The sequence below is a fragment of the Galleria mellonella genome, unplaced genomic scaffold (assembly GCF_026898425.1).
Source record: "Galleria mellonella isolate WM207_F2 unplaced genomic scaffold, CSIRO_AGI_GalMel_v1 utg403, whole genome shotgun sequence".
Taxonomy (NCBI): domain Eukaryota; kingdom Metazoa; phylum Arthropoda; class Insecta; order Lepidoptera; family Pyralidae; genus Galleria; species Galleria mellonella.
In genome coordinates, this window is record NW_026442095.1 from 307820 (window position 1) to 335187 (window position 27368).

Consider the following 27368-nt stretch of genomic DNA (forward strand, 5'->3'; position numbering starts at 1 on the left):
ATGATGATGATGAATAAATACACCTAGTATTTGAAGCGATTTAACTAGGGTAAATAAAAAAGATAATAATTTGAAGCGTTGATGTAATATAAATTTGATGTAATGCGTTATTTTTCAATTTGAAAACCTGAAAGGTATGTAAATGCGTTATGACGATGTCGTGATGAATGGTTGATGTTGTGTGTGATCGTCTATTAATAACTTAGCAGTCGTCCATTGGTTTTACCGCTGATACTGCTTCATTATACGCAAGAGTGAATAATATTCATGACATATTGTTAATGCTTTAACATTGCTTATTATTTTTTACAAGTACAATGTACATTCGTGAAATTTACTATCTTTTACCTGCGACTTCGTTCGCGTCTACTTGATACTTTTATTGACCGAGCTTATGGCCTTTTCCATCCCAAATATGTACAGTACACGTATACCAAGTTTTATAGCGACTAGTTTTACCGTTAAAGTGTTAAGAGTTAAGAAACATATAAACAAATATATTTTCGCATTTATAATATTAGTAAGATTTCTATTATTATTATCTACTAATTAAGTAAGTATTTCTATTTTATATATTATTTATTTTAACATCCATGTATTAGGTAGATTTATATTTATTTAAATCTCTGTCTGTCTGATACAATATTTATAAATGCATCAAAGAGTCGAATATATATATATTATATATATATAAAAAGGTCATGATGATCGAAAAAATGATAAAAAAGAGGTTATTCTAAATATAACCGACCAAATATATTTTAAAAACTAGCGGCCCGTCTCGGTTTAGCACGGGTGGACATTTTTACATTTTAAAAATTGGCCACTAAGGCTGCACACGTGATGGAAACTTAAAAATGGAGTAACTTTTCCCGTTTTCCCAACATTTCCAGACAGATCGACAGACAAAAATTTTACTGATTGCATTTTTGGCATCAGTATCGATCAATAATCACCGCCTGATAGTTATTTTGGATATATATTTCATGTACAGAATTGACCTCTCTACAGATTTATTATAATTATAGATAGATATAGAAAAATATATACATTTCTTAAATTTGGTAACCAAAATACATACATAAATACCAGAGGGAGACTTTGTACAAAAGTCAATTGCTTGGGTACCTCTGTCCCATGGTTGTCTCATGTTGCATGGCTGTGTTTCGGTTTGAAGGGTGAGATATGCCGTGTATTTACTGGGTACAGAGGAATAACACCTGAGTCCTCAGGAATGGCAAAGCTTGGGAAGGGGGGGGGGGGGTATCATGGGTGAAACAGTACACTCTGTTATGTCCATGGTGTCCAAGTAGTAAAAATTATAGTAAAAACTTAGAATGACAAACAAGCTGACGGCGCACCTGATGGAAAGTGGTAACAGTCGCCTATAGACATGAGCAGTACCATGGACATAACAGAGTGTACTGTTTCGCCCACGATACCCGCCATGCGTTGCCATTTTCGAGGACTCAGCTGTTATTCCTCTGCACAATCAAGTCATCGTGTTCCGTATATTTATTATTCTTTTGTTGAATACTGTACACAATAATACAAATAACCTCTATAAGAACATACGAGACACTTCATCATCCTCTGTAACCAACGAGACTCATTCGAGGCAATTAAACTGTGCATGACATTAAAATATTGTAGACTGTTGCGCTTTGTTCTTTAAACACTAATTTCATATCTCTATGAAATAAGATGAAAATATACATCTAAAAATGTCATATTAAATTATTTTAGAATGGAATTCTTTTATTCTGGGTATATAATATAACCTTAATATATCGTTGCTGTATAAAAAAGCATTTTATTAAAATTTGTTTTCATTTTAGCAAAAAGAATGTAACAAATTACTTTACATTGAAAACATTTTACATTTGCAAAATACCACGTTTTCTACTAGTATTTTAGTCTTATACAGTTTTTGTTAAGACTGAACGTAATTTTTGAAATAAAATATAAAATTATGCTTTTAAATTATTGTTTTATATTCAGATATCTAAACCTTTAAACTGGTATTGTAAAGAGCAGACATTTCATGTTTTGTTTGCTGACGGCCCACCTCATGGAAAGTGGTAACCGTCGCCTATAGACATGAGCAGTACCATGGACATAACAGGGTATACTGTTACGCCCACGATACCTCCCATGCGTTGCCATTCCTGAGGACTCAGGTGTTATTCCTCTGTACCCTGTAAATTCATGCCATATCCCACCCTTCAAACCAAAACATAACCATGCAAACACAACTGCTTTACGGTTGAAACACGAATGGGATAGAGGTACCTAAGCAAACGACTTTTGTACAGTCTCCCTCTGGTAAGCTTTTGGAACTAGTCGTGCTTTTTCGACCAAATTACAGTTGTATAATATGTAAGTTAAACCTATAGTTATTGCACTAAAATATTACATTATCATTAATTCTAAAAAGTCAAATTTACAACTACCTACTATATTCGGATCGAGTCCGGAACGAGGCTTCGTTCTCAAAGCGAATATTTTTTGTTCCGATGCGAGATTACTCTTATCTGAAAAAAGGGTATGAAATGTGAAAAACTGTAAATATCCAATAATGGCCAGCCCGAGTCGTATGAAGACGTGATCGCTTAAAGGATTTATAGGATAAAGAAATAAATGGCTTCTTGGTTATGTTGCTGTTGGTATATTAATTTTTAAATCCGTGCCTCTAGTGAGAAAGCATATAAGTCAAGTTGTGCCCTTTTTGTAGGCCATTTGAGGATAAAAAAAAACATAATTTCTTTATTTAATAATGCAAAAAACATAAATATATCCTTATGGATGAACAAAGATACGGAACATGCAAAAAGCTACAGTTATCTAAATATTATAGTTAGAAAAGACTAAATTCGAGTTAAAACGATAATATTTTATAAAAAAAAAGTAGTAAAAAAAAAAATAAAGCAAAGAAATTAAAACTTTTTTTATGAAATTTGAAGTGACAAATACGGATGAACCCGACGGAAAGTGGTACCCGTGGCCAATGGACTTATACATTACCATTGATAGGATTGATGCTCCTTTTATGGGAAAAGACTCATGCGCACCATTGGGGCATCCTTATAAACGTTTGTAATATTACTAGTACAGGATTTGTTTTAAATTTTTTTGTCGTTATTTTCACCACAGCCCAGCTGTGGATGAGATGAATCAAATTAAAACTCGCCGTTATAATGGAGTCCCTTTAAATACTTACCTATAATTAATTTGTTTACAGATTTATTGAGCCGGTAATATTTCACGGCAACATTTGGAAATTTATTTATTTCCGTTTCATTTCTTTCGTTTTCGTTTCACTTAATTTTATTTATATTTGTTTATATTAGAAAACTTTGATTCATTTTTATTTCTGTGCCTCAAAAGGAAAAACGGTATCCTTATAGGAGTCCTTATATATCACTTTATTGTCTGTCAGTCTGCCTGTCTGTCAGAATGCTTCTTTATTCAGGAATGCGTGAAGATATTAAGCTGAAATTACAATAATATGAAATTAGTCTCAAATATTGTTTGCGATCCCATAAAAATGTGAAAAAATCAAACTATTAAGTCAACGCAATCAACAGATATGGCGGTTTGTAGCACAATTTTAATATTTTTAAGGGAATTCAAAACCTATAAAGAACTTTTCGTTGAACTGTAATTATGAAATATGTCAGGAAAAAATATCGTACAGCACGAGTAAAGAGAAAAATTCGGAAAAAATATATGAAGTGTTTTTTTTAATATAATTTGTATAGAGCCGTCAGTGCGCGAGTCCGACATGCATTTCAGTGATAACAGAACAAACATAAGACATACATATAGAAAAAAAAAATCAAAAAAATATTGTTTTGTCTTCTATTGATCTTATTAAGATCTCTCATATCGATTTTCCTTCAAATGAGATGTACAGATATTTATTAATTAAAATTTTATTATATTAGTAAAATATGTAGTAATAATATAGAATAGAAGAGACAAAATGCTGGGCCACTTTATACGACTTGACGATGTCTTAAAGAGCATAGTAGAAGAATAAATGGAGATAGCAAAATAGGAAGGGGAAAGACCGAGAAATAACTACATGGGACAGATAAAAGGAACACTAGGTGTCACATCGTATAGGGAGGTCAAAGATATGGCCTGGGATAGAGCTGGCTGGAGGACAACGCATAAATTATTTGCCCCGATAAGAGGAAACTCTTAAATAAGAAAAAGTAGTAAAAAAGATTTATCTAACTGCAATCATCACTGAATATAATCGAAAAGAATTAAAATGGTTACCTTCACATTTTCGATTGAATGTCCATATACTGACGCTTCTTTACAATATCTTGCATAATCCCTCCATTCCTTGTTATCTCCGCGAGCGTTATGAATATTTATATTCAAGAGACAAACCACTTCGTCCTCAGACACGATTACTTCTAAGAACTCCACCATATCATGCTCAGGCTTTTGGGAATTCCTTTACAGTTATATCCATTCGACTATGGAATAGTCTGCCATCCGAAATAAGGGAATCGGCAAGTATAGGCATGTTTAAGCGTCGTCTAAGAGAGCATTACTTATCACTATGCTGACGTATTATGTATATGTGTATGTATATTTATATATGTTTATATGTGTATATATATGTATGTGTATATATGTGTATATGTATGTTTGTGTAAGTATATGTGTATGTTTACAGGGTATTTTATGTAATTTATAATGTGTAGTTTGTATTATTCTTTGTGTACACATAACTTATGTGTTTATACAATATATGCAGATCGTATGACTGCCTATTTTTATTTTTAAAATAACAATTAACATGGAAAGGTTTTGCTGGAAGAAATCTCTTATTAGAGATAAGCTCGCCTTTGTACATTATGTTTATAATGAATTGTAATTAACGGTATGTTTTGTGTACAATGAAGAATAAAGAAAGAATAAATCTCATTGTCTACGCGTTCCGCTTGTTTCTAGTTATGAATCTGTCATAATTCAAGAACCATATCAGCCAACGTATCGGTTGGGGATAAAACAACGGCCGATGACTCCATAAAAAGCTTTAAGAGGTATTTTTATTCGTTACCATAGTGAGTTATGCGCTATCGGGGCTTTATCAGAATGCTCTTTATCTTAGTGGCTTTACACGCCGTTATGGTACAAAGTCACGTAGGCGAAACAGTTATAGTAAATAGGTTCTAGAGCCTTGGTCTGTTAAGAATATCTTCACGACTATATAGGTAATCCCTAATAGGGTAGTCATAGACGTTTGTATAGTAACATTTCCCTATTCGCCTTTAACATCACAATTTACAGAGCATTCCTTTTTAAAAGGTCACCACCACACCTGCAATGCCGTTGGTGTTGTGAGTGATCATTGGCAACGGTAGTCACTTACCATCAGGTGAGCCGCATGCTCGTTTGCCCCTTGTGTTGTAAAAGAAATATTATTTAAACTGAAACACAGCTATGCAAGTACAAGGTAAAACATGAGTGGAACAGAGGTACATAAGGAGACGACTTCTGTTTATCACCTCCCTATGGGGATGAAAAGGATTACTGGTAATGATACCTAACAGATCCATTGCTAGAAATATACCTTATTAGGCCACTGTTCTCCCTGGAAACCATCATGTTTGATTCTTGAGAGCATTCGTCATGATGGGCTAACTGTTCTGGTTTGGGGGGAAGGGGATTGTTACTAATGGAGTTTGATAGCCCCGTTGCTAGCAAAATGCCCTGCTAGGTCGACCTCCGCGTAGTTCCCCCTGGAAATCGTGAACAATTCTTGTTGACTTCGTCACGATGGGCTAACTGACCTGCTTCATCTATCATCCCTCATTGGTGCCCCGCCGATGTATACCGATAGCGCGGGTGGGGTTACCATTCCGTTATCATCTATTAAAAAAAAACTTATCTGGTTTCATCTCTCGCTGGTGGTCACCAACGTATACTAATAGTACAGGTGGGGTTACCATTCCATTTTTACCTATTAAAAATATACTTTCCTGTAATAAATATAGTAACTCTAGAGACATAAACTTACTAATTTAATCGGCTCCATCAAATGGGTATTAAATGCCTACAAATGTACTTAGAGTCCCCGGGGCTTGTCCTGGCGAGGCTTACCTCTTAATAATGTAATTTATAAAGCGTCAGTTACCGATATATTTGGTATAAAAAAGAGGGCGCTTAGCACATTACATTTCCTTTTAAGGTAATCCCCTTATAGAAATTAAATTTATTGTAGGAGTTTGAGGCTTTCGCTGCGCTATTTACAAGGCAATTTCGCGAATTTCATCATATATTTTTACGATATAAATATGACTTACCGGTGATGAGAATTGGTGTGTGGATGAATTAAAGTAGCATGCATTGGGTCACGTATTCATATCACAGCGACATCCAATGGTTTTCAATTCGTCCGTATGCAAATATGACATGCTGTTAAATTTTTTACCAGTGACGATTTTTTTTATGAATTTTAGAATGGCAAACAAGCTGACGACCCACCTGATAGAAAGTGGTAACCGTCGCCTATAGACATGAGCAGTACCATGGACATAACAGAGTATACTGTTTCGCCCATGATACCCCCCATGCGTTGCCATTCCTGAGGACTCAGGTGTTATTCTTCTGTACTCTGTTAATTCACTGCCATATCTCTCTGTACCCATCTAACTCTGTACCCAGTAAATTCACGCCATATCCCATCCTTCAAATCTAAACACAGGTATGCAAACACAACTGCTTCACGGTAGAAACACGAATGGGACAGAGGTACCCAAGCACTTTTGACAACAAGACTTTTGTACAATATCTCCCTTTGGTATATATCGATAGACCGGTGTAAAAAATAGCTTATGTCCTTTTCCATTCTATTTATGCTGTCCAAGCTAATAAGCTTGGACACTCGGATCGGGGGGAAGGGATTGTTAGTAATGGGGAGGTTAGTCCCCGTTGCTATCAATGTACCCTATCAAGTCGACTTTCACGCGGTAACCCCAAGGAAACTATCGGGACAAATTTATCGTTAATTCGTCACAAGAACTCACTGACCTGCTTTTTCATCCTCACCTATCACCTCTCACTGATGCCCCGCCAGCGTATACCAGCGCTACCATCCAATAGGGTTACCATACCATTTTTAGCCATTAAAAAACCGTAGCGGATATTTGTTTTGTTGGAAAAACGAGAGGGTATCTGTAGTACCGCGTCTGCTTACTCCTTGAAAAAAAAAACCCGGTGCAAATTTCGAAAAATGGACGACTCATTATGTTAGAAATGAGAAAGTTTGTAACGATAGATGGATGGATATTTGTTACTCCTTCACGCAAAAATTACTAAACTGATTTGTATGAAATTTGATACATGGATAGTGTTATATAAAGGTATTTCGGTGGAATATTTACTTTCATCGCCTATTTCATCTCACACTTAGATTGCTGGTTCAGGGCTCCCGTAATTCGCGTTATCGTTGTGTATTTTGCCTCGATTTATGTGTATACCTACGTAGATAAACAATAAAAATAATAAATAATACTTAAACTCACCCCAAATAAACCGAAGTATATTGATATGTTCAAAAACTGCCGTGCAGGTCGATGTTTCTTTTCCCGCGTCAAAGTCACACTATCTTGCAGGGACGATATTTACATGTGCGTGCGTGTGCGTGTGCATGTGCGTGTGCGTGTGCGTGTGCGTGTGAGCGTGTGTGTGTATGTATGTGTGGATGTGTGTGTGTGTGTGTGTGTGTGTGTGTGTGTGTGTGTGTGTGTGTGTGTGTGTTTTGTTGTTGTTGTTAAAGTGTAGTGCCGCGAAATAATTAAAAATATTGCAAATAAATTAAACAGGTACGATGTATCATAACTTAGCATACGAGACACTTTGTATACTGATTATATTACTCTATTGTGTATTACATTACACTAAATGTTGATTTATGATCTTGATGGGCCGGGCAAGGTGATGAGGTGCTAATTGAAAATCAGCGTTTCTGCTTCTACAGGAACTTTATTTTAAGCTGAATTAGCATCCTTTATTACTTCCATGACATTGGCTGATTTCAACTATACTTTATATATAAATGTAACCTTTTTTTTCCTATTTTGTTTAAATGTTATTATTACTTGCAGTCTAAGTAGGTACGAGTATATGTAAGTGTTGTGGATTATGGAAATACATTTTCATTCATTTGTTCATTTGATTCACGCGGAATTTATGAGATAAAGTATGTAACTAGTAACATATATATACCAAATTATACAATCGGCCAAATCATTAATACATACTTTATCTTCAACCTCCGGAAGTTTGATCACATTTCTTTATATCGGTCTCAGCTCAAGTGGCTTTCCATTCGTCAACGCAGAAACGTTAGAATTCTTTGTACCCTCTACACTCTTCTTCGAAACCCCCAGTCTCCTAACTACTTAAGGAGTAAATTCCATTATCTTTTTGAAACTCACGAACGTAACCATCGTTCCAATAATACTCTTCAATTATCTTTCCCCTCTCACCGTACTGGTTACGCTTCAAACTCTTTTCTCCTACATTCTTCACGACTCTGGAACGCGCTTCCTGGGGGCTTACTATGAGCTTTTTAAGCAGGCCTTAAATTCAACTGTCCTGCTAAAACGTACTATGACCGCGTTATAGCAGGCCTGCTACAGGACTATTTAGACTAGTATTTCTAAACCGTTCACCTTTTTTTTATATGAACAATTCGTACCATGACGCCAACTTTGACAGCAACAAAACGTTTCTTACGCATCTCTAATGTCAAATAAAGCAATGTTGAAAAAGTTAGTTCTTGAGGAACTTTTTATAAATTGTTTTGATGTTTGTAGTGGTTTTGTAAGGATTTAATTTATTACTTGCTCTGTGGGAGACGTTCAGAGTTCAAGTGACCCTTCATTTTACGAATTAAGCCAGAATTTATAAATTTCAAGTGGTTTTAAGGTTCATATTTTTACACAAAAAACTCTTATTTTATCTATTTCTATTTTAGTTGCATCATAATCCAAGTTAAATTTTTTTGTAGATGTGCGACGAGTACGAATTGTTTGAATACTTGGAGAGTGAATACCGGATGGAGAGAAGAAATAAGCGTCGTCGGTTAAGGCAAATTAATGACCCTTTCGAATTGGAGGATAGAGAGTTTATAAATGAATATAGGTAGATACTTTACTGTTATTTATATTATACATTTATATCATATTCTACTTATAATAGTCGTTTTAGTTAATGGATAGTCTTGTATAGATAAAAACCCTTTGTTATTTTTTCTAAAAAAATTCATTATTAAACTTATTATAAACACAATCATAAGAAAAGATCACACAATTACAAATCTTAGAGACAGGTTTTATTTAATACCTATTTATTTACAACTTTCTTTTATTAGATTATCACCAGATTTGGTTAGAGATCTGTGTGAGGAGTTGGAGCCTAATTTAAAGACTCGACCTAAACGATCCAATGATTTAAGCATTGAAACAAAGGTAGTTGTGATTTATTATATATATTGTTTTCTACTGGTTCTTCTTTTCTCTAGTCTAGATCGTTAATAAATTAACTGTTTTGTTTTCAGGTGTTAACAGCAGTGTATTTATATGCACATGGGTCTTATCAGAAACCCACTGGTAAAGCTCAAAGTATTGCGCAGCAGACTGTCTCTTCTGTATTATCAGAGGTTACAGCTGCTTTAAATAATTTAGAAATCAGAAATAAATACATTAAATTTCCCCAAAATACTGCAGAACGTAATACAAATAAGTTAAGGTATTTTTTATATTTTTAAACCACACAAGAACACTTTCTGTTACAAGTGACCATGAATACCGCAGACAACTTACACAGAATGCCCTTTATTTTTTTTCCTTATTTACCTTTCAGATTTTATGAAAAATTTGGTATTCCTGGTGTGATTGGATGCATTGATTGTTCCCATATTGCAATAGTAAGACCCAATGAACATGAAGAAAGGTATTATTGCAGAAAAAATTATCATTCCCTAAATGTTCAATTGGTAATGTAAAATTTAATTAGGATTTACATATTTTAAAATATTAAGTAGACTCCATTGCAGCCAAATTACCTGTGTTACCTAACACAACTTAGTGGGGGGAAAGGGATTGTTAGTAATGGAGACTGAATGTGTGCGGTTTTCCCTGGAAACTATCATGGTTAATTCCTGATGAATTCATCATGATGGGCTAACTGGCCTGTTTTCATTCTCATCTATCACCCTTCACTGGTGCTCCGCCAGCATATCCCGCTAGCGCAGGCGAGGTTACCATTCCAGTTTCGCCCATCAAAAAAAACACAACTTAGTAAACCCTGATAAAGATGTTTAAATGTTTATTACTCAGTAAATTAAATTTACTACTCTGATAGACCATATATAAGATCAACATAGGATATTTTTTATTTAATTCATGGTGGTAGGATTTGCCACTATGAATTAAAAAAAAGATTCATAAATTATATGCATAATGAAGCTAACTTAAGCTAACTATATTATATGCATAATGCATAATAAATAACTGCAGCTTCTTTTTTTATTTTAATTAAAAAATAAAACATAAAACATAGTATGAGCTATATTGAAATAAAAGATACAGAATTTACATTGTATTGTATTGTATGTTAAAATGTTTATTGTACATAATTTAAATTAGGCATATTAAAAGATTTAATATAAAATGGTGGACTTAGCCCATTACATTTTAATTATAATCTTACTAACATAATAAAATTGTAACTTGACAATGTCTATACATGAAGATTTAAGAAAAATTGTATGAGAAGTTATAATAAGAACATTAGATGCTAAAACAATAATTTTGAAAAATGTTGTCTATAAATTTGTTCTGGTATCATGCAAAAACTACTGCATCAAATTGGATATTGTTTTCATAATGGTATTACTTATTCTATATTGTTATACAATTGTGATAAACAGCAAATTATATATTTTAGTTATTTTATATTTATTATATCAAATGATTTATAATTACAATATAAATATATAAAATAGTTTGTACAACAAAGCACTTATTCTGGCTATATTTGTTTTATTTTTTATTAGAAAATGGTGACATACATAAGAAATATAATAGTTTCATATCTACAATAATTAAACAGTAAATCATACTACACTATTGTTGTAACATGTACAGTAAAAGAGGTATTGATCTCTCATTTTTATACTTTATTATAATAAATTAGGAAACTACTTTTCGAATATAAAATTATTAGCAATAAATAATAATAAAAAAGTTAATCTTTTTCAGATTTGTAATGCTGATATGGATATAATCAGTGTTGATGCAAGTCATCCTGGTGCCAACCACGATTCTTTTATCTGGAATAACCACCCCCTTAGATCTCATTTAGAAAATTTGAGTGCATCAGAGGCTATATAGCTTTTAGGTAATATTAAAGAAATACAGTAATTATTTATGTGTGTACTAATATCATAAAGAAGAAAGATTTGGTTGTTTATAATGGATTAATTTAAAATCTACTCAACCGAGTTTAGAAAATTCTTTCTGCTATAGAAAAACAAATTGTCAATAAATAACATAGGCTATATATAATTTTTAAAAATTCTATCTACCCATGCGAAATCAGACTAGATCACTAATTTTATATAAAATCATAATTGTATTTAAATGTTTATATAATAATCATTGATTTTACAATGAGTAATGGTCTTTATTACAGGGGATTCCGGTTATCCATTAAGAAAAACTATGATGACGCCAATTTTGGAGGCAGCACCAGAATCACCAGAAGCTCATTACACTAAGCTACATGTGAAAGCGAGAAATACTATTGAGAGAACAATAGGTGTTTTAAAAGCTCGCTTTCGTTGTCTATTAGTTCACAGAGTGTTGCATTATCAACCTCAAATAGCTGGCTATATTACAAATGCGTGTATAATTTTGCACAATATTTGTAATGCAGCCGGTTTATCAATACCTGATCTGTCTGCAGAGGAGAACCAACAAGAGGCCTTAATGCAACCACCTGTAGTACCTTAAGACCCAGTAGGACGACAAAACCGTGAATTGCAAGTTGGTACTGCTACACGCCGGGATCTCGTTGCCCGTCTCTGGGCACTTCATCAGACACACTGAAAACAAATTATTTTGGTTTAGTAGATAAATTTAGTAATGTTGATAAATAACGGTAGCTTTAGGAAGTTAAAAATGTATGCAGTGTTGAAATATATATATGGGAATACCAATCATTGTTATATACATACATATGTAGTACATATTATTTCACACCATATTCATATTCATAGATACAAAATCTTTACAACTGTACACTATTATGTTTTCAACAAAACTGAATTATCTCTTTTTCTATTACATATTACTTAAGTAGAATCTGTTTAACCATTTGGTTGTCGGTGTTGGTGTGCTTCTAGTTTGAAATTATTGTTTAAATAAATGAATGAAGATTATTTCTATTGTATTCTATTTTTGTTTGAAAAGATTAACATCTAATTTTTTTGCCTATATTTCTCAGCTAAAATTGTTTTCTAAATTAAGTGATATAAATTATAAAGTTATTATTCAAAATAATTAATTTACTTGAAAAAAAAAATATACCATTCTATTCTTATTACTGACCTTGGGCATATCCTTTTCATTACATCCAACATTTCTTTGAGTATACCAACAGCCTGTTCTATAGAACGACTGTTGGCTAACTCTGCTTCTGCTCGTGACCTGGAAGTTGCCACCAACTGCTCCCTTGCCTCTGCAATGGACACGTGACGTCGTCGCAATCGACGCCTCCTTCTTGGTACTTCCCTTCCTTCAACAAATTGAGTAATGCCTGATGGGACATTGTGTGTGGATGATGTTGATGGTCTTGTGATGTGTGTGTGTGTGTGTGTGTGTGTGTGTGTGTGTGTGTGTGTGTGTTGTACCACTGTCGGTATTTGTACCAGTATCACTAGGTCTCGATACTGCAGTAGTAAGATCATCACTCTAAATAAAAAATTATTTTATATTAGGAGGCCTTTGCACAATGAATTATAACTTTTATGTTTGAATTATTATTATTTCATAATAGTAATTAAGCATTTACAAATATTTAAGTGCATAATATAATTATCATTAAATACGTACATTTCCTTCTAAGTCAACATTTAACCAAACTGCCTCCTCACTTCTTCCTTCACTGGTGCTGTGTTGGGAAGGATTGTAAGCAGCAGGTTGCGGTTCCTACGAAACATAAATGAATATTGTCTCAATAAAGTGACATAACTATAAAATAATATATTAAACTTCTACATGTTGGCATGGGTACATTTGAGAGATATATTTTGTTTTCAGTACTTAACATTATATCAAACAAATAAGGATATAGGTATCTGAAATAAAATACATAGAATACTTACTTCTATCAGAATTGGTTGCATTTGTACACCAGGTAATCCAGAACCATAGTCAGCTCCTAAAATGGACAGGAACTTTATATCCATTTCTGACAATTCTTCATAAATTGATGGACCTCCTCCTGTCTGACTCGAGGCATCTCTCCTCAGGCGGTTTTTTCTTTTTATTTTATAGGTCTACCAACCAATTAGAAGAAAAAAATTTTATAAAAAAAATATAAAAAGATGTTTAAGAAAATAAACCATATTGGAACATACCTTAGACCATTCGGGGCCAGACTTAACAGCGCCTTCACCTACAGAATTCAATACAGATGCAACTCTTAACCATTTTCATTCATTTGTTCATCTGTTTCGAGTGTTCTCGGGCTTGAGCAGACTTGTTGTACCCAACTGCAATTTCCCTATGATCTTTAAGAAATTCCCATAAATTTTGCAGTTGGGTATATGTAACGCGCCGTCTGCTTTGTGTTTCACTGCAATTCATATAATAATAAACATAAAAATATAAATAGACCTATAATATAACACAAGTGGCTGCTAATATACAAAGAAATTTTATTAAATTAACAATAAATAGTTACTCACGACATTATAGTTTCGAAGACCTTTATGCACAAAGGATAGCCAAATACTGAAAGTAAAGTGCTTCCCCAATCCATTGTTCACATTTAAACACTTTAGCAAGTTTGGATTTATTCAACTTTATTTTAAAACACTTCAAATTTAAAACTTTTTTTGCCACTTGAGTGACGACGGTTTCAAATTCTTAATACTGTTTATTAACTTGTAAAGTGATTTAAACTATAAAAACACTGGGTTTTTATATCGAGTTAACAAGAATTCATAATATTTATTATATCAAAATTGGTAATTATCATGAAATTTCTTGTTCAATATTCATGAAAATTTGGTAATAATTATTTAAGTGTTTGAATGTTCGCGGTAAAGTAATATTAGGCCAGACGACCAGAGACAATTTAAGCTATTCACTCGGTGGAAAACAATTTTTAAATAGTTCACCTTTAAAGGCGTCATAGTATGAATTTAAACAATAGTGTTTAAGGTCTACTTTTGAACTGCCCTGTATAAAGATGGTTTCTTATAAGCTGATGGTAAGCCTCCTGATGCCATTAAGAGACTACCGACTAAACCGTCTTTCAAAAGAAGCGTTTACGCTCACTTTTTATCTTTATCCGAGCAGTAAGTGCTTTATATTATTCCCAAATTGTATATATCGTGTATAATATAATATATATCATATATGTGTAAGTATATTTGTTATTCATATATATTTATTCGTTTATATATGTAATTTTAGTACGTATGTATATCAATAATTAGTAGTACCGCATTCGAGTATTCTGACACTTCCCTATGATTGACTGGGAGAGAATGCTTTTAGCATTAAGTCCGTCATGTACACATATTTGTACTAATGAATAAATAAATAAATAAATAAAGAGGAAACAAACACAGCAGAACCCAAATAAATAATATAAAAAAAATCCAAAATGATACAAAATAGCTCAATTACACCCACGAATAGGTACAAGTATATACATACATATATAATACACACGTGACCTGCAATTGGGAATCGAACCCGCAACCCTTTGCCGGCGCAATATATTCATGCAGGCCGTAGTTCAAACATTCGACGCGACATTTACATATCTTAATATGATTCGACTCACGTTACTATCAAAGTAACATCGTTTCAGTACAAAGTCGTTTATACATCGTTATATCTGATCAGAATTCTACGATTTGAGAGTTATATGTATATTATAATTATTTTTTTTACCATTTAAAAGCCATTCATTATGTATTTATACTTTATTATTAATTTGCACTGTAGCTCAATTCAGTCTAATTATTATAATGTAAAACTAATTTATTAAAAGTCAATATTGTAAATGTACCTAATAATAAAACGAAACATTTAATTTTGAGACAAATTTTCATTTGAAAATCATAAAATCAGCCGCGGGACTTCCTACAATTTTGAATTTTGAATTCAAGTGCTAACAATAAGCGATAACCGCTACTCGGTCTCCAATAAATCATTAATGCAAATCAAATAAAATTGTTCCAACTTGACTCGAGCGATTTATCTCGACGAGACTGCCGCTTATTATTCACCTTTCCTACAAAAGTTTTTAGAATACTGAATGGGATTTCGTAAAATGTTTATAAATTGGAATAATAAGGTAGTTTGTAACACTCGTAATTCTAATGTCGAAAAAATCGAATGAATTCCTGATACCATTAAGAGACTAGTGAATAAACCGTCTTTCAAAAACCATTTACGGTCACTTTTATACTTTATCCGAGCAGTAAGTTTTACCAGAGGGAGACTTTGTACAAAAGTCGATTGCTTGGGTACCTCTGTCCCATTCGCGTTTCTACCGTGAAGCAGTTGTGTTTGCATGGCTGTGTTTCGGTTTGAAGGATGGGATACGGCGTGAATTTACAGGGTACAGAGGAATAACACCTGAGTCCTCAGGAATGGCAACGCATGGGGGGTATTATGGGCGAAACAGTATACTCTGTTATGTCCATGGTACTGCTCATGTCTATAGGCGACGGTTACCACTTTCCATCAGGTGGGCCGTCAGCTTGTTTGCCATTCTAAGATGTATAAAAAAGTACTTTATATTATTCTCATTTTCATGTATAATATAGCATGTCTTATATATGTGTAAGTATATTTGTTATTTATATACATTTCTTTATTTTTATGTGTGTGCCTGCATAGAATGGGCTGCCCCTACCTTTCCTGTCGATGTCGTAAGGACTAAGGGAGGGCGAGGGATGGGCAGCAGCGTCCCTCTTAAAATATCTCTAAAAGCCTAACTGCGGTTACCAACCCACCTGCCAAGCGTGGCAACTACTGGCAAAACTCCCCTTATGGGGAAGGCTTATGTCCAGCAGTGGACAGATAACGGCCGAAATAATAATAATAAATTCGTTCATATTTGTAATTTTAGTATGTAAGTAATTACTAGTACCGCATTCGAGTATTCTGACACTTCCCTAAAGTTGACTGGGAGAGAATATTTTTAGCATTAAATTCGCCTTGTACACATATATGTACTTATGAATAAATAAATAATTAAGAAAGCGAAGCTTCTAGAAGTCCTACGATAGTTATGGTAAATAAAGAAAGAAGCTAATTAACTTTTTGAATCTTAAACGTTTGCGGCATTAAGCGTATGAAAGACATCACCGAAAAATTTATAAAAAAAAAAGTCGTTTGTTGCTTAGGCACCTCTGTTCCATTCGTGTTTCAACCGTGAAGCAGTTGTGTTAGCATGGCTGTGTTTCGGTTTGAAGGGTGGGATATGGATATGGTACTGTTCATGTCTATAGGTGACGGTTACTACGTTCTATCAGGTGGACAGTCAGCTTTTTTGCCATTCTAAGTTGCATGAAATAAATAAATAAATTGTGGAAATCGAACGAATTATGTTATAGGGGGCTATTTTGTTGAAATACTGTAATTTATTCCAATAATTTCCTGATAAAAATATAAAAAAGTTACCTTAAAATTGATGCATTTATTTTATGCAACTATAAATACGATTAGCAAATAAATTAACGATTTGTCTGACAGAAAGTAGTAGATAGACAGACATACATAATTTATTTATATTAATTAAGTACACAAATAACAAAATACACAGATAGACATGCACAAAAAAGATAGAAAAAAATAATACAAAAAAAAGGAAAGTACATGAAAAAGGGAACGTTTTTCCCTTTTCATGTGTGCGCCACAGTAACCCAAAATGACCACAAATCAGATTATTGCTTTTCAATGAAAAGGGGGAAACACCGATTTTCTGCTGTGGCCAAAAGCCAGCCGCGAAATTTCCCGATTGATTGATGGATTTAGTAGCTGTCTATTGATGTGAATATACGTAACATCATGGTGTATTGAAATTTGCTACACTGCCAAATATTAGCTTAGATCAGCTTATTTGTTAGATAGATAGATAGATAATTTATTTACATTACTTACAGCACACAAATTACAATAAAAAAAAACATACACATAATACACAGTAAAAGAGATAAAAGAATGAAAATAAAAAAGCACAAAATAAAAAAAAAAAACACAAAAAACAAAATATATAAACTAACAATCTCCCTTCTTTCCCTTCCTTCATGCGTGTGCCATAGTAACACAAAATGGTCACAACTCAGTTTATTGCTTTGCCCTTAAAAGAGCAAAACTTGTTAATTATATGCTGCATAAAAAATACCCTCGAATGTGGAGATAGATGGAGTGACGACCTTAAATACATTGTAAGGAGTCAGTGAAGTGGTTCAGGATCACTCCTTATTGCAGTCTATAAGGGGAAGGGGCATTATATTTTTGCAATTTCGAATATGGATTCGTCAAAGATCCGCTGACATACAAAACCAAAGATGGATACAGGCTACTGATTGCAGACAATCAAAATTGGCCGTACCTACGTTGAATCAATGACTATCAAAACGTTTATTACATCTAGATAGAAAAAACCTCAAAATAATGATAGGGACAATAACGGGCCATTGTCCATTAAACAAACATTTATACACAATAGGAGCCACAGACAGCCCTCTATGTCGAGGCTGTTTCGACGCTGAAGAAACGGCTGCTCACGTAATCCTGGAATGTGAGGCTGTGGCCCATCAACGTTTAGAAATCCTCGGAACGGTGAGGTCGCTCCGTGAGGCCTGTGAAGAACCCAGGAAGCTTCTACGCTTCTGGGCGGAGCTAGGTTGGCTGTACTAGCCACGACTCATACGCACAACGGCCCAAATGAGAGGCTAAGTGCGGAAAACAGAGTCTTTCTCACATTCACACATTACATTACAAGGGGAAGGGGTTTATGTCCAGCAGTGGACAGATAATGGTTGAGATGATGATGTTGATGATGTGGACATAGAATTCTTCATCATACAAGGGAGTCTTAATATAAAAGTCGTGTGCTTGGGCACCTCTGTCCTGTTCGTGTTACAAGCTGTGAAGCAGTTGTGTTTGTATGGCTGTGTTTCGGTTTGAAGGGTGGGATATGCCAGTGAATTAACAGGGTACACAGAAATAACACTTGAGTCCTCAGGAATGGCAACGCATATGGGTATCATGGGTGGCTGAGTATACTCTGTTATGTCTATGGTACTGCTCATATGTAAAGGCGTCGGTTACCCTTACCATCAGGTGGCCCGTCAGCTTGTTTGCCATTCTAAGTTACATAAAAAAAAATTGTTAAAATTACGTTAGTTTTAGGCTATATATATACATATAATACATTTTATAGCTCAGGGAAAAACCATTATTTGGCGTGGAAGAGATTTGTGCATACTCGAGAACGCATCCTGTCAACTTTATAGTCACGTAAAACGTTTTACAGGTAATAACCGTGCCGCCGTTTCTACCCGATTTACAGTTCAGAATCTGCCATGCTCATATTTTACAACGAATAAATTTTTATCGACGGCACAATACAACGCCAATAAATGTGGAAACAAAACGGTCGCGCTGGCTCGTTTAATATCTCATATTGGTGAAACATGTTATATCGGCCGAGCAATGTGCTTACCTCCAGGAAATCCTATTGCCTTCAAAGAGATGCTTGTTTTGAAATATTTTATGAGGTTGATATTTTTTTTTTTTATTTTGTTACTTAACTACAGCTCTTTTTTATATGACTGCAAATGGAAAATAAGCTAACAGCCCATCGGATGGAAAGGGCTAATCGTTCCAAAACGAAGAACAGTGGGGGAAGGGATGTTAGTAATAAAGACTAAGGGCCCCATTTCTAACAATATACCTAATCAGGTCGACCTCCACGTGGTTCTCCCTGGACACCATCGTGCCTATGGATCATGATGGGCTTACAGACCTGACTTTTGATTATCATCCTTATATTCCAATGAGGGATGCTCACTGGTGTCCCGTCGGTGTATACCATTAGCGTGGGTGCTATTAGCGTTACCATTCCATTTTCACCCATTAAAAAAAAATGAAGAACTCCCTGGAAACCAAAGAATATTTGGATCACATTCGTTCTCATTCGTTTTAATCTACTGCCACTTACATACTTCTAATATAAATAGACATTTATATAATAATAAAATGAATAAGTTCTCAAACAAATCTTTGATCATATTATTATCTTATGACACTCTAAATCCTGTGACTACCATAAAACTTTACATTTACAACACCATAAAGTCAGGAATATTTTCTGAGACACCTTCTGTTTTATAGAATATCTATAAATTACCGAAACTGTTTTACTGACTCTTTTTTTTTTAGATATATTTTTTAGTAATACATTGTAGATTTGTACTCATGTGTGTACACTAAAGACTTTTTGCTCAATCAAAAAATTATAACAAAAATAAAATAAAAAAGGAAAGCAAGAATATCACAAAAAAACCATCCAGCCTTTTGGATAATATTATGGGAATGTAATGATATTATTTATATGAAATGATTTTTTGAAGTATACGCTTAAAAATTAATTAATTAAAATATTCCAAACACAGCAGATAGCGATATGCAAAGTCACCATTATTTGTTAATGGTTTCAGAAAACCATAATTGAGTCTTGAACAACTTTAGATAATTAAGATACCATAATTTAAATAATTAAATACAAGTTCATTGAGAAAGATATAATATTAAGTCTCAATATACGGTAGGTTAGGTTAGGTTGGCTATTAGCATCTTTCATCTCCCCGTTCAGATGTCAGAACAGGTCATTATGTCACATCAAAGCGATATAATACGTGTCATTACATTGACAGTGACAGTGATGACACCAGATGACAAATATAGAACCGAGGGGGCATCTTGAGAGCTTGTCAAATGAACAGTCATGACTGATCATATTTAATTCAACTTGAATTATTCGTCGACTCGCATTTTATTTGATTAAATAAAATAACTACAAGATTTTGACAGTTTGAAGCTACCATTACTGTTTGACATTATCAATTAGACAAGGTGAATGAGCAGTCTATGTCCAAATATATAAATGCACACCATTGATAAATATTACCCTTATTTTTTTTAATTTTAGGTATAAAAAGAGTGGTTTTTTGAATTAAAAAATGGATACGAGTATTGTAAACTTAGTTTTTGGATTGATGCAGTAAACTAGTTCAATAATGTAAATTATTTAAACTATAATAGCTTTATTGCCCTGCAAAGAAACGAACTGTTTAAAAAAATGCCAATGTCACTCGAGAAGATGTAATGATTACAACGATATATTTGCAGCTAAATCTGTATAAATATTTACAAATTCATTATCATCATATCAGCCTTTTACTTTTTTTATACAACTTAGAATGGCAAACAAGCTGACGGCCCACCTGATGGAAAGTGGTAACCGTCGCCTATAGACATGAGCAGTACCGTGGACATAACAGAGTATACTGATTCGCCCATGATACCCCACATGCGTTGCCATTCCTGAGGATTCAGATGTTATTCCTCTGTATCTAGTAAATTTACGCCATATCCCACTCTTCAAACCGAAACACAGCCATGCAAACACAGCTGCTTCACGGTTGAAACACGAATGAGACAGAGGTCCCCAAGCAATCGACTTTTATACAAAGTCTCCCTCTGATCTACTGCTGTCTACTGCTGAACATAAGCCTCCCTTTTGGAGGGTTTAGTCAGTATTTGCTATGCTTATCAGACGTATTGGTAACTACAGTTAGGAGTTAGAGATGTTTTAAGAGGGACGCTGCTGCTCATCCCTCGCTCTCCCTTAGTCCTCTCTTACGACACCTATGGGATAGGAAGAGGTAGCCTGTTCTATAACGGAATCACACGGCCATTTACAAATTATGCTGGAATAAATATATTCACAAATATACATAAAGCTTGGAAACATTACCAAAGGGAGACTTTGTACAAAAGTCGTTTGCTTGGTAACTGTAAAGCAGTTGTGTTTGCATGGCTGTGTTTCGGTTTGAAGGGTGGGATATGGCGTGAATTTACAGGGTACAGAGGAATAACACCTGAGTCCTCAGGAATGGCAACGCATGGGGGGTATCATGGGCGAAACAGTATACTCTGTTATGTCCATGGTACTGCTCATGTCCATAGGCGACGGTTACCACTTTCCATCAGGTGGGCCCGTCAGCTTGTTTGCCACTCTAAGTTGTATAAAAAAAAAATATCTTTTTGAGTAGCTGTGTAAAAACATGAATCAATGTGCAGTGAAATCAAGTCGAATATGTTACAACTTGTAACGCAACAAATGAGATGTAACCGAAAGCAGGCGTCGCATACATTGCTAGCCACGAGGGTGCCCTGATAAAATTTCCATTCGGTTAAATATTCATAGGTTCATAAAGAGCATTAAACGGGACTTTGTCACCGGAGCCGACAACACGCTAATAAATGCGAATACAATTTATATTCATAAAGGGTGACTTTGGTTCTTAATAGTGTATTTGAATCACTGAAGCAGCATCTTTCATTTTTTATTCATGAATCACTTAACATCTTGATGTTAAAATTTATGATTTTTTTTATGTTTAGCAAAACTTACTGGTCATCAGAAAGTACCCTTACAATTAACCAAATATTTATAAGATCAAAAAAATTAAATGAAATTGACGCACGTATTTTTTTTATTTTTTTTTATACAACTTAGAATGGCAAACAAGCTGACGACCCACCTGATAGAAAGTGGTAACCGTCGCCTATAGACATGAGCAGTACCATGGACATAACAGAGTATACTGTTTCGCCCATGATACCCTCCATGCATTGCCATTCCTGAGGACTCAGATGTTATTCCTCTGTACCCTGTAAATTCACTGCCATATCCCACCCTTCAAACCACAACAATTTCAAAATTGTTAATCAAAATCGATTCAGAATTAGCTATTTAATTGCTTGATGTAGTTAAAAAAATACACATAAATCTAGAACCTCCATTTTGGAAAAAGATGCCTGAAAAAAAATTTTATGAGCGCGAAGTGGTACTGATATTTCTAATTTAATTGTCGATTGTAAATCGTTTAAGTAGATGGTAACATGCTAAAAAGTTCTTAGTTGAAGTCTACTTGAATTAAAGCGTTTAAAAATTCAGTGCACCTTCCTTCATCAGTAGGAATTTATATACGTATCTACTATTTTAAACATAAAACACCGAATCTATCGTTAAATAACTTGAAATATTCATTACTAACTTATTTCATTTATTCAAGACAATATTTAGAGTTTCTTGTCAGTGATAATTAAAGTGTCAATTAGCAGTTATTAAAGCTAGTTCCAAAACTAATGGAAGACATAAATTCATCTTAGGCACAGATGATATAATACTGTACTACCCTAGGTTAATAAATTAATCTGCTGTATAGCGAAATATTATGTACATCTGCGGAGTTTAGAAATGAGAGATTTTGCACAGAAATTTATTATATAAGTAAGCACAAGAAAAGGTTTTATGGATGTTTTCCTGGAAACAAAAGAAAATGCAAAGAAAGAAGTTTTGGGGATAACGTAAAGATGAGCCTGGCTCAATGTATTGGCACGCTGCGCTTATACCACCAGTAACATGAGTGACAAAGGAGATATTCCAAGGTCTTCCATTAGAACCTACTGGGCTCGTTTTATCTTCTTTGCCAGTGATGTTAAAATATTTGGCCGTGCCAATATTAACATTGGCATAGAAGAAGAAACATATTCCACCTTTGGATTCACTACTATCATTGCGTAATATAGCAGCCCCGATATTTGTATTTAGTAATAAGTAGGTCAGACGATTAGAGCTTAAGAAATTAACGTAAACACCGTCTATATTTTACAGTTAGTTCAAAACAGACATACAAACTATGAATCAGCTTCGAAAATCCAGTAAACAACTATAATTACAAACTTAACTGCATCAGAGAAATAGCCAGTTCTTTATTTTTACCCTTTTACAAAACGCGGAGTGTTCGCGAACTGTGTTAAGTAATGGGAAAGTTGCAAATTGCAGGTGCATAAAGTAAGTACGTCCACATTGCTAACTTCTCGTTTCCTTTTAAAAACTTGTAAATCAGAGAAAATAGTAGAAAATACTTGTACATCTAGAAACTTATTATAGTTAAGACTATTAATGTATTTTATTCAATGAAAATTGTATCAAAGAAGATAGTAATACTCACTATTATCAAAAATTTGACTATAGTATAAAAATCATACATTTATTATAAGGTTAATAAATTTCTTTATCTTCAGAATTTCAGATATAAATTACTCGTATTAAAAGTAGATACTGTACTGCTACATAATTGATGCTAAATTTTGGAGAATATGGTATATTTCGTTTACATATTTAAGGTTGTCGCTTGAAAATCTTTTGACATCATTTATTCTTAGTACTTTTTTCTTTTCAATGTTCTGTTTAAGTTCTTCAAAGACTACAGCATGAAGTTCTTCAAAAACAAGGTAAAAGGATTCTTCAAAATCAAACATAAGTCATAAGTTATAACAACCACTTGTCATAAAGTTGACTTCATGCTGTTTTAGCACCTCAGTATAAAGTATTGTAAACCTATAAATACTATTTCTATATTTCAATTTGATTCCTCTGATAACGTTGATGAGTCAGCTAATAGATATAAATCAGACTATAGTCTCTGTGGTCATCAAAGATCTAAGCTCATTCCTTTATGTGAATTTGATTAAACGACTCTATTACAATAATTTGCTATTAAGCATAATTTATTTGGCTCAGTTGATTTACAAGCATTAGTTTAAATGTATAAATATTTCTTACGGTCTCTTTGTCCTTATTATATCCTTACTATCTCTCGTTTTCTACCATTGAAATATATTTTCATCTCGCTCTTAACTCTTTATTAAGTTGCTGTTGCAGTTGTAACTCTAAAGAGATTTTGTTTCGAAAAGACGCAAAATATTTAAGCAATTGAAGGAAACTAAGACATTTCTTTTAATGTCGTTGATTTTAATAATATTAGATAAATCTGTAATATAGACAAAAGTGGCGTAATTTGTACTCAAAAAAATATTCCCAGTAAATAATAAATATCACTGCGAATCTACTAACAATTTTGAACAACTATTTAAAAAACCCACCTCGCTTGCACCATGGCCAACTGAATATTATCATTCTGGATTAGATTTGTACCTGACTACGATTTCCAACACCTTCCATACTCCGTGTGCCTAAATACTCCTAATTTTTATTTGTATCTTAAAAAAAATTACATTTATATTCTTTGTTACTTGTTAGTTTGTCATATTCTTACCTACCTTGTCTAGGTTTTTCCGTAATTCAGTACCTTTTTAAGTAACTTATATGTATATATTTCGTCATTGCCGTGTGGTCCAGCATAGAATAGGCCTTCCTTTCCCGTGGGTGTCGTAAGAGCCAACTAAGGGAGAGCGAGGGCTGGGAAGCAATGTCCCTCTTAAAACATCTCTAGCCTGACTACGGTTGCCAATCCGCCTGCTAAGCGTGGCAACTACTGACAAAACCTCCCAAAGGGGAGGCTTATGTTCAGCAGTGGACAGTTAATGGGATGTAATGATGATTATTCATTATTTGTATAATTTATAAATCATCATAAAAAGGCACGCATTTAAAATAGTTTTTAAACTAAACGAGATAATATTTATAGTTTATTTATTTATTTATAAAATCACCAACATAAGATACAGCAAAACATTTCAATACAATAAATACACTGGTAGATTAGATCTAACTGTTCTTACATTTATAGGCAACCACAGCGTGCCTTGATTTGTTAATACATTAAATTAGTTAATAAGATATGGTATAAAATATATATCGCTAGCTTCATGAACAGATCAATGTAGATATGAAGCTATATATGATAGGAAAGCGTAATAGCCCCTTACCAAAATACCACGTTACGTACGTAGTTACAGAACATTCATAGGGCAATAGTACTTCAGCGCAACATTACTCGCCATACAAGATCCACAAACGGACTCGTATCACGCAAATTGGCAATAACGAATCGCGGCTAAATAGAAATTATGACTCGTTATTTATTTTTTTCCTCGTTCACAAGGCTACTGTGGCAGAAAGCTGATTGCGAGGTTTTACTGTACAATTATGACTTCTATGTTTTACGACTTAACGTGCATTATGCATTATGGAAATGTTAGAGTGCATGCGGAGTCGTTTTTGAGACGGCGACACGGAGATAAATAGTAACAAAATATATTCCAAAATTGAAATGGCAACATTGTGCAAATATACTTCCTAATAAAAAGTTAAAGCAAGTTAAAAATATTTATTCATCGATTAAAATAGATAATGATTTTTTTTGCGAAGTGTAAAAAGTAAAGAATAAAGATTTATTTATTATTTATAAATAAAAAAAATTCGTTTTAAAAAATACTGTCTGTAACATCAATGAATCGAGTAATCGTTGTCATTATATAGAATAACTAGTTATTGTCAACAAAAATATGTTGCCATAAATAAAATAATGAAGACTGTGTTTCACAAGAAAGTCGACTTCAATTATGGCAAAATAGATTATTTTGACTTAAAAATAAACTTCCATGGGATCGATCTTGTAAGTATATCCTTCCAGAGAAAGAAAGATCCTAATTCGTTTACAACTGATGGAGTTATAAGTACTCAAACTTAAAAAATACGACTGAATTCAGAATCTCCTTCATTGAAAGTCGGTTGAAAGTACTATTATAATATTATAATTTACCAGAGGGAGACTTTGCACAAAAGTCGATTGCTTGGGTACCTCTGTCTCATTCGTGTTTCAACCGTGAAGCAGTTGTGTTTGCATGGCTGTGTTTCGGTTTGAAGGGTGGGATATGGCGTGAATTTATTGGGTACAGAGGAATAACACCTGAGTCCTCAGGAATGGCAAACGCATGGGGGGTATCATGGGGGAAACAGTATACTCTGTTATGTCCATGGTACTACTCATGTCTATAGGCGACGGTTACCACTTTCCATCAGGTGGGCCGTCAGCTTGTTTGCCATTCTAAGTTGTATAAAAAAAAAAAACTTATTAATCTTATTTTAATTACATGTATTCATATTTTACCTATTAAATAAATATGTTTAAACCTATTTTAAGGTACCCTTAATTTGTAAATATAACATGCATTTGTTCAACCATAGACAATCTAAGAAACATCGCCATTTGTAGTTGTCTTAGTTTTTGAATATAGACATACAAAAAGTTAAAGTAAATTATATAAACGTGGATATTTTATTGTATGTAGACAAATGGAATTCGATTAAATATAAGTTTGTATATACGTATATGTATGTATGTATCTATATATGTTTTTATATGATAATATTTATATAATAGTGCGCCACCTACCTTTGTCTTTTTCTCAATGTCCTCTACCCAAAGGTTGTCTGGAAGAGATTGCTTAGCGATAAGACCGCCTTTTGTATCATTTCTCATTAATATTTACTGTATTTGTCTTTTTTTTTTACTTGATACAATAAAGTGTAAAATAAATAAATATATTTTAAAAAGCATAAAGGTATAGCCGTTCCACCACACTTTAGTTCCGCCGGGCATCCACCTAATGAGGTACTCAAGTTACTTCGCCCCAAGAGCTCTCGCTGCTTTATATCCAGTAATTCGCTTTTTGTTGACAACTTTGTATGAAATGTCATGAGTTTTATTTATTTCCGACGGAATTAGGTTATATTTCATAATATTTTCATACGTGCCACAAAGACCCTGGATTGTGTTTAGCTGTTAATTATAGCGTTTAGTTATAATTAGTAAGTTGCTGAAGCTTGGCGCTCGTTAATGAATTAAAAAATATATTTTTCATTTTTATTAATTGTAAGACACGAAGGAAACGCTTGTAGTACAAAGTTTAAAATATTTTTTTCACGTTTTATTGTTTCTTTGGTTTGATTTGTATGATATAATGTAAATGTTTAAT

The 27368-nt window shown here is 33.6% G+C and overlaps 1 protein-coding gene across 1 annotated transcript; it reads left to right on the plus strand.

Annotated features, from left to right (window-relative positions):
• Positions 1–8757: 8757 nt before the first annotated feature.
• Positions 8758–12475, plus strand: LOC128201402 (putative nuclease HARBI1). The gene is given in 7 exon segments (XM_052898215.1): positions 8758–8958; positions 9041–9174; positions 9404–9500; positions 9590–9780; positions 9895–10027; positions 11295–11433; positions 11728–12475. Coding segments are annotated over 6 exon segments (1014 nt in total). The 5' UTR covers positions 8758–8958; the 3' UTR covers positions 12048–12475.
• The last annotated feature ends 14893 nt before the right edge of the window (positions 12476–27368 follow it).